This window comes from Heliconius melpomene, chromosome 2 (assembly GCF_056956725.1).
Source record: "Heliconius melpomene rosina isolate 202511_hmr_F chromosome 2, ASM5695672v1, whole genome shotgun sequence".
NCBI lineage: Eukaryota > Metazoa > Arthropoda > Insecta > Lepidoptera > Nymphalidae > Heliconius > Heliconius melpomene.
In genome coordinates, this window is record NC_140390.1 from 5184045 (window position 1) to 5197626 (window position 13582).

A 13582-nucleotide genomic window follows, 5' to 3' on the forward strand; every position below is an offset into this window, starting at 1 on the left:
AAGTTAAAATAAAATCATATTAATTTACATAATTTATTAGCGTCTATTTTAATATAATTTGCCAGAAAGTGTTGCCAGCAGCCCGATTTTTAGCTCAAAATGAACGTCTAGTTCCAAGCGAGAAAAACATGGCCCAGGTTTAATTTACGTGAATTATTCCACACTTTATAAGAAATAAATTTATAATTATTTTAACTGGTTACGGTTCGGTTCGGTTCTTTATTTATGGCGCTTCGAGCGTGCCAGTTGAACAATGTCATTTGTATGGAGAACACACAAAGGAGGTTGTACGGTAAAAAAGAGATTATATTACACAATAGGAGAATGCAAGTCAAAAAGAGGTAATTGGTTACTACAATTTTAAGGGATATAGACTTTAAAGACGTGATTGTATTTGTTACAAGGTAAAGCAAACCATAAACAAAATAGTTATTGCTCTAACTAAAAAGTTACTTTTTCTTTTCATTTTTTTTCATAATTTTAGTAGTTTCACCCGGTGATTGAATTATATAATATTTTTATTTCTGAGTTATTTAATTGTATGTTTCTATCCGTTAGGATTATAACAAATAAAACAAGATTAATAGTCAGTATACAATATATTAAGTACTTTACATAATAATATTATGTGTGCCATATTTAAACAAATCGACCTTTAAACAAAAATTGATGAATTTTTGTTATACTATCCATAATTTTATAAATCGTCAATATCATTGTTATGTTCATGCCAATAATGCCAATACTGTACTTGAACTTCTTTAGAAGGATGCTTTTGTATTTCATTCAAAATTTCCGTTTTTAGTTCTTCGTTGTCATCATAATGATTTCCACTAATTCGTAATAATTGAATTACCAACAGATGCCCCTCTATAAAATCTTTATCTTCAAGAATAGACTTTTCGATTGCTTGGATGGCTGGACTATTAAAGTGAAAGTTTCGGCATACGTCTAACAAAACATTTGCAAAAATATTATATATTGAAGGATATATATTTGACATGTCATCTTTCAAATAGTTTATGCACTCTTTACCGATCTCTGGAGCACCTATTTCGTATAAAATCTGCCATTTATAATGTGGGTCTGTTACCGATTGCTTTATTTCTTTAAATAATTCTCGTTGCGTATGCACAACATTACCCAAAATTTGATTAAAAGTAGCTGCTAATTTAATTTTTAGTATCAATGAATAATTTTGCTGCAATGGTAGGTTGCTTTGGATTTTATCAGTAATATTTGTTAAAATTGCTGTAGGAAGATTAGTCTCTTTGTTTAAAAATATATCTTGAAATAAGACACCAAACCATTGATACATTCGCCGTAAATTTGCTCTCACGTAATATTTGTCTTTATGTTTAATATCCCACATAGCAAAAGATTGTTCTAAAATAGGAATTATAACTTTATTGTAACGTTGTAACTGTATCTCTTCTGATTTACTTAACCATATAAAACGTGGTGCTAGTTTTGATCCCAGATATCCGCCAGTGCTGAGTTTGCTATCTAAAGAGTCCAAAAGCATTTCCACAATAAAGTCATCCTCAATAAATTCCATGACATTTGGAAACGCGTCTTGCAAATCCTGAATCAGATGACCACAATTTGCACTCGCTGGTAATGTTTTTAAAAAAAAATTACTCTTCATCCAAAACTCTCCTTTTATGCATTCAGGTACCTTTCGAACTTTACTTAGTTGATCATAAATATTTTGATTTTCTCCCATGGTCAAATTATCTATAAAATAGCTTAATAGTTGCCATATTAGCTTTATGGTCACCGAGTCACGCTCTTTGCACAAAATATTGAAAGTTTCATAAAATAAAATACTACGTATACTACTATTTTTGTTTAATTTCCATATATCAGCAAATAATTCGGTCAAGTGTTTATTTTTGAACTTTCTTGTAGAGATGCGAATGCCATGTTTTTGAAGGGAAACAGGTGCGTCAAGTAGCTGCTTTAAATTATCGCTAGCATAATTACAGCTCATATTATGAAGAATTGCATTCAATGAAGGTAATATATATTGAACATAATCACCTTTAGCATAAGATAAAGCAAGTGTAAGAGAAGGCTGAGGTCTCGCTACGTGCAGACTGGTCGCTATGTGTTTGCGTAAGCCTAAAGTTATTTCATCATGTTGACTCCAATCAATTTTCCCTTCTGTCGGTATATATTTCGTAACTAAATCTGTAAGGTCATTTTGGGGTAACAAGGTACAGAGACCTACAACTGACGCCTTGTGGTTAATTATTTGATCAAAATTTTTCATAAATACACTTTTGTAATACGTCGCCAGCGATGGCCAATAAATTCGAAGTTTCTTGAGAAACTGATCTACGTGTAGATTCTTACTAAGACATATTAGTTCGACTTCAGATTTATACATTTCTAATAATTCTGGACCATGCTTAAGTATATTGATACACGTTTCTTGACTAGGATTTAGCAAAACTGATTCTGTAAATAAAAGTTTCTTCCAAGATTTCTTGATATTGTAACATCTTGATATATCATAATCCCATGATTTCTTCTTTTTTATGATAATCATATCTTTTAGTTTTTTTAGTATTTGTGGGAAATCTTGAAGCTCTCGATTCCAATCTAATAAAAGATATAAAATATTTTCTAATATATCAATTGTGTTAGTAAACTGTTTATATTCTTTTATATCGAGTTCAATTTTCGAAGTCAAATATTTTAGTAAATAAGAAAAAACTTTATCAGTATCTTCCTTTGAGATAATTTTCTGATATTTCTTACAAGTCTCGAATATAAATTTCTTTTCTATGATTTCAGGAACACTTTCATTTTGAATGACACTATGCAAAATAGACTTTACGCAAGATTGAATAACTTCGACATTTTTTGACTCCGTATACACATCCATACTGATGAACAGGTCATTCAGGTAGCCCCAAGTGACTTTATCGAATTCGTGCGTCTTGGTCTTACTGATAACAAGATTTACAATTTGAATGGTTCATTAATATGGTTTTCTCTATGAAATTTTAATAGTGTTTGTATATCTTGCATATTATTTTTTGTCCATGATAGCAGCACTTTAAGCATGCCTAATCTTTCAGCAGAACTAGATTCCTTTTGAATCATTTTCTTTAGATGAAAGATAGCAACACTAAATTGAGCATATATATACCAAGAGTAACCATTTTCCTGTTGGTTTCTGATTGGCGGACTACCATATCCTGTATCTCCGTATACGCTTTCATCATCCGTGTCGTCATCATCAGAAGATTCTGGATATTTTTATCTATAAATATGTCTTTAACCACCTGAAATCTATTTTCACCAGACAATTGATTCAAAAATGGTTTTATTTTATCACACTTAAAAAATTTTTTCAAATTAGAATTCTTCATATGTTTTAATATGAAATTTTTAACGTCTTCTTTTTTGATGAATTTGGCAAAAGTGGGTATGTGCACAGAATTTGCGTATAATTCGAAATTATTAAATATTCTATCGCTACATATATTCATAAGTAGTTTTGTATATTGAGGTCCAAGCATATAGTTACATCTATTAATATGCGGTTCTAAGATATTTAAATACTTTTCGGCATTGCTTTTCAACAGAAACATTGTTGACGGCAAAATGTGAGCTTTGTGATGTTTTTTTGAACTGATCAAAAATATTTCCAGAAATATAATAGATTTTTCAAACAAACGTACTAATAACCGTCTTGGTATATCATCAGCATGTTGTTTAATAATATTTTCAATAAATTATGATGAACAAAAAGGTAGCCATTTGAAATCAGATTCTAAATCTTCTTCTTTATAATAATTAAAAAAATCTTCTACGCGTTTTTCATCTTTAAGATTCAATCTTATGTGCAATAAGATTTTTTTTACGGCTTTTGAAGTCATTTCTGGGAAGAGTTCATTGTGGAGATAATTAGGATTGATGACGTGCGCGTACTGCGGGTCGATTATTAGCCATGTAGATTGTTTAATTGCTCGAGATATATAAAGCATGTCTGTACTTTTTAATATGTTCAAAATGTACTCGACGTTTCTATTATTACTGGCTAAATCTATTTTAAAAAGATTATCCAAGTCAGATTCTTCATAGTCGACACCTGCAATTTCTGGATTACTATTGTTCTTTATAGCTTCATTGACAATTTTATTGAAGCTTCGATGCTTCTGTCCCAATGTATTTCCTTCTACTTTGAGCGGCGCCATATTTACTATCTGGAAAAAATCAAAACAAATTTTATTTTAGAGAAAAAATGATTTATTATTAATTAAAATAATGATATTTCTTCATTATTAAATAAGTTGTTGGATATTATTGTACGTTTTAAAACAGTTGTTGGGCAAGTATTTTTTTGCATATATTTATCTGAATATGAATGGTATATGCTAATATGAATGCTGAATATATATATATATATATATATGGCATCTACAAGTAGATGCTAGCGTTCGTTGGTATGCAAACGATAGCACAGTGGACGCTGTATGCTCCGGCCGTGCAAGGCTTTCTCGGGAAAACGGAGACAAGTGGGGAAGCAGCGAACCCGCGAGTGGGACACTAGTTTTAAATAAATATAAAGTATGTTTGTTTTGATTTAAAAATAGTATCATATTGTGAATTCTCTATTTAAAACTCAATTATTTGGAAATATTTTTGTTTTCTGTATATAATATTATTGAGCATCATAAATGTTTTTTTTAAATATGGTTATATAACGTAACTCACAATATGCCAATTGAAATGACATATCGGGCGTTTAAAATAAAAGTTCAAAACAAACGGATGCTGTTTTTTGTTGCTTAAAATGCGAAATATTTGAATGTCTTTTCTAAATATAAAATTTAAAATTCAAAAAAACATTTTTTGATTTTTTGTATTTACTTATGGCAATTTTGAATTAAAGCAACGATGTGGGTATACTTTTTGTATAAATATATTGAAACAGTATTGATTTCATAAATTCAAATTCAAATTCAAAATATTCTTTATTCAAATAAACTTTATAAGCACTTTTGAATCGTCGAATGTACATGTCAACAAAAAGCTACCACCGGTTCGGAAGGCAGTTCTCCTGAGAAGAGCCGGCAAGAAACTCAACAGTTGCTCTTTTTAAAGCCAATGGTATATTTTACTATTACATTAGCTGGCAGCTGTCCTGCCTGACATTCAATAGACATTAATTCCATACATGCTTATCCTCTAAATATTCTTGAACAGTGTAATAAGCTTTACTTGTTAGAATTTTTTTTACAGATATTTTAAATTTTGCAAGTGGCAAATTAGGAATACACTGCGGAATTTTATTATATACACGTATACTCAGACCCATAAAGGATTTATTAACTTTTTGGAGGCGAAAACTTGGTGTAACAAGCTTATCTTTATTTCTCGTTTCTATCGTATGACTGTCGCTATTTTTTCTATGACAATGTATATTTTGTCGGACAAAGAGAATATTATAGTATAGAAATTGGGAAGCAACTGTAATAATACCTGCATCTTTGAAAACATCTCGCAGAGAATCTCGAGCTCTTAGATTATAAATATATCTTACGGCTCTTTTTTGGAGAATAAATATTGAATTGATATCTGAAGCACTGCCCCATAACAGCATTCCATAAGATAAAATACTATGGAAATAGCTAAAGTAGACTAGTCGGGCAGTTTCAACGTCCGTCATTTGTCTTACTTTCTTAATTGCGAACGCGGCAGAGCCATTTTTTCTTCAAATACTTCAAAACTACCTGAGGGGGGGTTGATACAAGCATACTATAATATGTCTATTGAATTCAACGCAGGACAAGGACATAGGTATTAATAATGATTTCACTTACTCAATGTTAAAGTACATAGATATATTTAGGCATCCGCCCAATACAAAAGTAGGTGCATAGTAATGAAGATGATAAGACTAGATGCTTATAAATTGAAACACTTACCGTTTTTTTTTTTAATCTTTTAGAGAATTAAAGTTGATCACGTCAGTCAAGTGCTAGCGCCACAATTATTTCTACCTTTATACTGATAAAATATTGTTGTGTGTTATTTGATAAAGTATAAACACACTTTTCGCAGGTTCGAGGAAACGCGAACGGATAGCGATGAGTAATGTAGCCTTGTGTATCTATAGATTTATAAAATACTAGTGGCCCCTACGCGGCTTCGCTTGTTTTTTTTTATTTATTGTTATTTAAGTGTACCAATACAAATTTCAGAATCATAGGCCAATGGGATGTACATTGTACAACTTTGACAAAGTTGACAAAATTAAATTTGCATACTTAGTACACATTTTGTACGAAATTAATTCCAAATATAAATTTGTAACGATTTTTTTCACTATTCGGATTTTTTTCTTTATTTGAATTGTAAGTTTTCACTTCGTGCCACGGAAAGTACCCTATAGGTTTTGATTCAGGGGCGAATTTCATACAAAATGCAACAACATCGACCTATAAATGCTTGTAGCTTTTGATTGCGTTACCTTAGAAGCTTGATTTCTTCTATGCTTTAAGGGACCATGGACCTGAATATATGATATTAATTTCAGCGTGTTATCTATTCGCAAAAACACAATTTATCAAATATCTGTCATAGACAACCGTTGATCCTTCGGTCGCGTTAAACCCTGTATAAGATATATAAACCCTAACAAAATACATAATTTGTTGGCGTTAATTGTAATAACTTTATTAATATTACAGTAAAACTTGCTGGATTCATCAGATTATCCAGTTTTTTAATTTTGACATGTCACTGCAAAATAAGTACTTATCACACTCAACAATTTTTATAGGTGAACTTACTTACTTTAACTGGACCTCTTTTTGACATGCATTCTCCTTTTGTGTAATACTATCTCTTTTTTACCGTACAATCTCCTTCGTGTGTTCTCCTTACAACGTGACATTGGCGAAGTGATTAGTGCTCAACTGGCACGCTCGAAGCACCATAAATAAACTGAACAATTTTTATTAAAGTGGCATTTCACAATTTCTTATAGTTTAGCTGGACCAGTGTAGCTATTCATCAGATGTTCCAGATCTTCAATTTCAATATGTCACTGTAAAATGCTTATCACGCATAATAACTTTTGTTCGGGCGGCATTTCATTATTTCTTATAGGGTATTTTAGCTATATACAATAATAATTTCGTTTTGGACGCTTTCGTTATGGACACATTATTTCATATAATTTAATTGGACCAATATATAAATATATGGGTATACAAACAGACAGATAAAAATTTTCAAAATTATACATTATTTTTTTGCAAATAAGAAAATAAATGTACAGACACATTTTTTTACTATTTTATTATAGTATAGATATTTGTTATTATTTCGTGACATGCCGTCATTATTATTATTTTTATAAAAAGGAGATAAAATTTTAATAAAATGATAAGGCACAGTACACCTTAAAATAAAGGAACAAGGTGTATTTTTCTCTTTTACCCGATATTGATTCATAGTCCAACAATTCATATAGGAAGGATACAGATAAAATAATTTATAGTGGTCTGTAGTGTAATCAACATTTGTGATAAGAATTAAGCTTATTAAACAAATAAATATAACCTGTGCCTTTATATAGACTAAAATCCAATACGATCCGACCTTTGACTCCAAATTGTAGACTTTTCCTTTATCTCTTTAAAAAAAATCACCTTACGCTGTATCCCACACGTAACAGGGTAGGAAGAACCTCGTACACTTCATCCCCCACTTTATAATTTCTCTCTTTAACTACAGTAATTCTGTCTCCAGTACCAGAATAAACTCACATACACCAAAGGCTTCTACGGGCTCTGAACGCTTAAGTATATCAAGTTTTGCTACAACGTGCCAGTGTAAGTAATATCACTGTTGTGTGAGCTTATTATTATTTTTTTCATATTTTCGGTAGTTTAGTAGAAAAAGAGGGTAGACGGGTTTCGGCTCTGACCAATATTTATATAAATATATTGAGAGCGCGAGTCAGTCGTAGTTCAGTGGCCCACGCGTGCTACTGTAGATAACGATAAAATAAACTTATTAATATACCAAATTTTTACTCAAATTATATACGATCGTACTTACAAGAGTATTTTGTTTTCTCTTATCTGTAAGATAATAATTTGGTATTCATCAGAATATTGGTATCAACCAAGTGATTATTATTTATTTGTTTGGTTTTCTTTTGATTCTCCATACATTTTAAGTTTCTGTCCGTTGACGACTTCAGGATTACAAAAATAAAACAAGAATTAATATTCAGAATATAATATATTAAGTGCTTTACATTTGTATGTATGCCATTATTAAAAAAATAACTTTAAACACTATTTCTTGTAATATTATGCATAAGTATATATATCGTTAATATGATTATTAAATTCGTGCCAATAATGCCAATAGTGTATTTGAACTTCTTTAGAAGGATGCTTTCTTATTTCGTTTAAAACTTCTGTTTTAAGTTTATCGTCATCACCATAATAATTTCCTTGTATTCTTAATAATTGAATTACTAACAAATGCCCCTCCATAAAATCTTTATCTTCAAGAACAGCCTTTTCAATTGCTAGGATAGCAGGCCTATCAAAGCGAAAGTCTCGGCACACGTCTAACAAAACATTTGCAAAAATATTATATGTTGAAGGAAAGATATTCGCAACGTCATCTTTCAAATACTTTATACATTCTTTACCGACCTCTGGAGCAGCTCTTTCGTACAAAGGCTGCCACTTACCATGGGTTTCTATTGTAGATTGCGTTATTTCCTTAAAAAAATCTTTTTGCGTGCATACAATGTTACCCAAAATTTTATTAAAACTAGTTACTAATTTAATTTTTAGTATCAATGAATAATTCTGCTGCAATTGTAAGTTGCTTTGTATTTTATCAGTAATATTTGTTAAAATTGTTAAAGGAAGATTAGTTGCTTTGTTTAAAAAAATATCTTCGAATAAAACACCGAACCATTGACACATTCGAAGTAAATTTGCTCTCACGTAATATTGGTCTTTATGTTTAATATCCCACAAAGCAAATGACCGTTCCAAAATAGGAACTATGACTTTATTGTAGCGTTGTGACTGTTCTTCATCAGATTTACTTAACCATATAAAACGTGGTGCTAGTTTTGAACCCAGATATCCTCCAGTGCTGAGTTTGCTATCTAAAGAATTCAAAAGCATTTGCACAATCAAGTCATCCTCAATAAATTCCATGATATCTGGCAACGCGTCTTGCAATTCTTGAATCAGATGACCACAATTTGCACTCGCCGGTAAAGTTTTTAAAAAAGAATTGCTCTTCATCCAAAACTCGCCTTTTATGCATTCAGGTACCTTTCGAACTTTACTTAGTTGATTATAAATATTTTGATTTTCTTCCAAGGTCAAATTGTCTATAAAATAGCTTAATAATTGCCATATCAGCTTTATAGTCACTGAGTCACGCTCTTTGCACAGAATATTGAAAGTTTCACAAAATAAAATACTACGTATACTACTATTTTTGTTTAATTTCCATATATCAGCAAACAATTCGGCCAAGTGTTTATTTTTGAACTTTTTTGTAGAGATGCGAATGCCATGTTTTTGAAGGGAGACAGGTGCGTCAAGTAGCTGCTTTAATTTATCGCTAGCGTAATTACAGCTCATATTATAGAGTATTGCATTCAACGAAGGTATATATATTGGACATAATCACCTTTAGCATAGGACAAAGCAAGTGTAAGAGAGGGCTGAGGTCTCGCTACGTGCAGACTGGTCGCTATGTGTTTCCGTAAGCTTAAAATTATTTCATCATGTTGACTCCAATCAATTTTCCCTTCTGTCGGTATATATTTCGTAACTAAATTTGTAAGGTCATTTTGAGGTAACAAGGTACAAAGACCTACAACTGATGCCTTGTGGTTAATAATTTGATCAAAATTGTTCATAAATACACTTTTGTAAAACGTCGCCAGCGATGGCCAATAAATTCGAAGTTTCTTGAGGAACTGATCTACGTATCGATTCTTACTAAGACATATTAGTTCGACTTCAGATTTATACATTTCTAATAATTCTGGACCATGCTTAAGTATATTGATACACGTTTCTTGACTAGGATTTAGCAAAACTGATTCTGTAAATAAAAGTTTCTTCCAAGATTTCTTGATATTGTAACATCTTGATATATCATAATCCCATGATTTCTTCTTTTTTATGATAATCATATCTTTTAGTTTTTTTAGTATTTGTGGGAAATCTTGAAGCTCTCGATTCCAATCTAATAAAAGATATAAAATATTTTCTAATATATCAATTGTGTTAGTAAACTGTTTATATTCTTTTATATCGAGTTCAATTTTCGAAGTCAAATATTTTAGTAAATAAGAAAAAACTTTATCAGTATCTTCCTTTGAGATAATTTTCTGATATTTCTTACAAGTCTCGAATATAAATTTCTTTTCTATGATTTCAGGAACACTTTCATTTTGAATGACACTATGCAAAATTATAGACTTTACGCAAGATTGAATAACTTCGACATTTTTTGACTCCGTATACACATCCATACTGATGAACAGGTCATTCAGGTAGCCCCAAGTGACTTTATCGAATTCGTGCGTCTTGGTCTTACTGATAACAAGATTTACAAATTGTATTTTGAATTTGAATGGTTCATTAATATGGTTTTCTCTATGAAATTTTAATAGTGTTTGTATATCTTGCATATTATTTTTTGTGCATGATAGCAGCACTTTAAGCATGCCTAATCTTTCAGCAGAACTAGATTCCTTTTGAATCATTTTCTTTAGATGAAAGATAGCAACACTAAATTGAGCATATATATACCAAGAGTAACCATTTTCCTGTTGGTTTCTGAATGGCGGACTACCTTATCCTGTATCTCCGTATACGCTTTCATCATCCGTGTCGTCATCATCAGAAGATTCTGGATATTTTTATCTATAAATATGTCTTTAACCACCTGAAATCTATTTTCACCAGACAATTGATTCAAAAATGGTTTTATTTTATCACACTTAAAAAATTTTTTCAAATTAGAATTCTTCATATGTTTTAATATGAAATTTTTAACGTCTTCTTTTTTGATGAATTTGGCAAAAGTGGGTATGTGCACAGAATTTGCGTATAATTCGAAATTATTAAATATTCTATCGCTACATATATTCATAAGTAGTTTTGTATATTGAGGTCCAAGCATATAGTTACATCTATTAATATGCGGTTCTAAGATATTTAAATACTTTTCGGCATTGCTTTTCAACAGAAACATTGTTGACGGCAAAATGTGAGCTTTGTGATGTTTTTTTGAACTGATCAAAAATATTTCCAGAAATATAATAGATTTTTCAAACAAACGTACTAATAACCGTCTTGGTATATCATCAGCATGTTGTTTAATAATATTTTCAATAAATTATGATGAACAAAAAGGTAGCCATTTGAAAGCAGATTCTAAATCTTCTTCTTTATAATAATTAAAAAAATCTTCTACGCGTTTTTCATCTTTAAGATTCAATCTTATGTGCAATAAGATTTTTTTTACGGCTTTTGAAGTCATTTCTGGGAAGAGTTCATTGTGGAGATAATTAGGATTGATGACTAATTATCTCCACAATGATGATGATGTAGATTGTTTAATTGCTCGAGATATATAAAGCATGTCTGTACTTTTTAATATGTTCAAAATGTACTCGACGTTTCTATTATTACTGGCTAAATCTATTTTAAAAAGATTATCCAAGTCAGATTCTTCATAGTCGACACCTGCAATTTCTGGATTACTATTGTTCTTTATAGCTTCATTGACAATTTTATTGAAGCTTCGATGCTTCTGTCCCAATGTATTTCCTTCTACTTTGAGCGGCGCCATATTTACTATCTGGAAAAATCAAAACAAATTTTATTTTAGAGAAAAAATGATTTATTATTAATTAAAATAATGATATTTCTTCATTATTAAATAAGTTGTTGGATATTATTGTACGTTTTAAAACAGTTGTTGGGCAAGTATTTTTTTGCATATATTTATCTGAATATGAATGGTATATGCTAATATGAATGCTGAATATATATATATATATATATATGGCATCTACAAGTAGATGCTAGCGTTCGTTGGTATGCAAACGATAGCACAGTGGACGCTGTATGCTCCGGCCGTGCAAGGCTTTCTCGGGAAAACGGAGACAAGTGGGGAAGCAGCGAACCCGCGAGTGGGACACTAGTTTTAAATAAATATAAAGTATGTTTGTTTTGATTTAAAAATAGTTCTATCATATTGTGAATTCTCTATTTAAAACTCAATTATTTGGAAATATTTTTGTTTTCTGTATAATATTATTGAGCATCATAAATGTTTTTTTTTTTAAATATGGTAATATAACGTAACTCACAATATGCCAATTGAAATGACATATCGGGCGTTTAAAATAAAAGTTCAAAACAAACGGATGCTGTTTTTTGTTGCTTAAAATGCGAAATATTTGAATGTCTTTTCTAAATATAAAATTTAAAATTCAAAAAAACATTTTTTGATTTTTTGTATTTATTTATGGCAATTTTGAATTAAAGCAACGATGTGGGTATACTTTTTGTATAAATATATTGAAACAGTATTGATTTCATAGGTATTAATAATGATTTCACTTACTCAATGTTAAAGTACATAGATATATTTAGGCATCCGCCCAATACAAAAGTAGGTGCATAGTAATGAAGATGATAAGACTAGATACTAATAAATTGAAACACTTACCGTTTTTTTTTTTAATCTTTTAGAGAATTAAAGTCGATCACGTCAGTCAAGAGCTAGCGCCACAATTATTTCTACCTTTATACTGATAAAATATTGTTGTGTGTTATTTGATAAAGTATAAACACACTTTTCGCAGGTTCGAGGAAACGCGAGCGAATAGCGATGAGTAATGTAGCCTTGAGTATCTATAGATTTATAAAATACTAGTGGCCTCTACGCGGCTTCGCCTTTTTTTTTATTTATTGTTATTTAAGTGTATTTAGGAAAAAAAAACCGGTTAAGTGCGAGACGGACTCGCCCACCGAGGGTTCCATACCAATTTTAGAATCATAGGCCAATGGGATGTACATTGTACAACTTATAAAAGTTGACAAAATTAAATTTGCGAGCATACTTAGTACTCATTTTGTACGAAATTAATTACAAATATAAATTTGTAACGATTTTTTTCACTATTCGGATTTTTTTCTTTATTTGAATAAAGTAAGTTCTCACTAAGTGCCAAACTTCATAACTGTAGGTCCACGGAAAGTACCCTATAGGTTTTGATTCCGAGGTGAATTTCATTCAAAATGCAACAACATCGACATATAAATGCTTGTAGCTTTTCATTGTATTACCTTAGAAGTTTGATTTCTTCTATGCTTTAAGGGACCATGGACTTGAATATATCGTAGTTATATCTATTCGCAAAAATCACATTTTCTCAAATACTTTCGGCGGGTAGACGCAAAAGTTGATAGACGCGTTTTTAATAGCTCTGTGATTTTTTTCGTAATAAATTTTGAAAAAAGTACATATATGTGGTAAAAGTGTA

At 30.6% G+C, this 13582-nt stretch overlaps 1 protein-coding gene and 1 pseudogene across 2 annotated transcripts; both read right to left on the minus strand.

Annotated features, from left to right (window-relative positions):
• Positions 1–584: 584 nt before the first annotated feature.
• On the minus strand, positions 585–6087 carry LOC146540527 (uncharacterized; annotated as a pseudogene). Its single transcript, XR_014878888.1, has 2 exons — positions 5946–6087; positions 585–4220 (listed from the first exon to the last, which is right to left on the minus strand). The product of XR_014878888.1 is annotated as an uncharacterized LOC146540527 (transcript).
• A 2168-nt stretch (positions 6088–8255) lies between these two features.
• On the minus strand, positions 8256–13230 carry LOC146540528 (uncharacterized). The gene is made up of 2 exons (XM_085200084.1): positions 12766–13230; positions 8256–11889 (listed from the first exon to the last, which is right to left on the minus strand). The coding sequence occupies exon 2, from the start codon at positions 10787–10789 to the stop codon at positions 9671–9673; it is 1119 nt and encodes a 372-aa protein (XP_085056210.1). The 5' UTR covers positions 10790–11889; positions 12766–13230; the 3' UTR covers positions 8256–9670.
• Between the last annotated feature and the right edge of the window lie 352 nt (positions 13231–13582).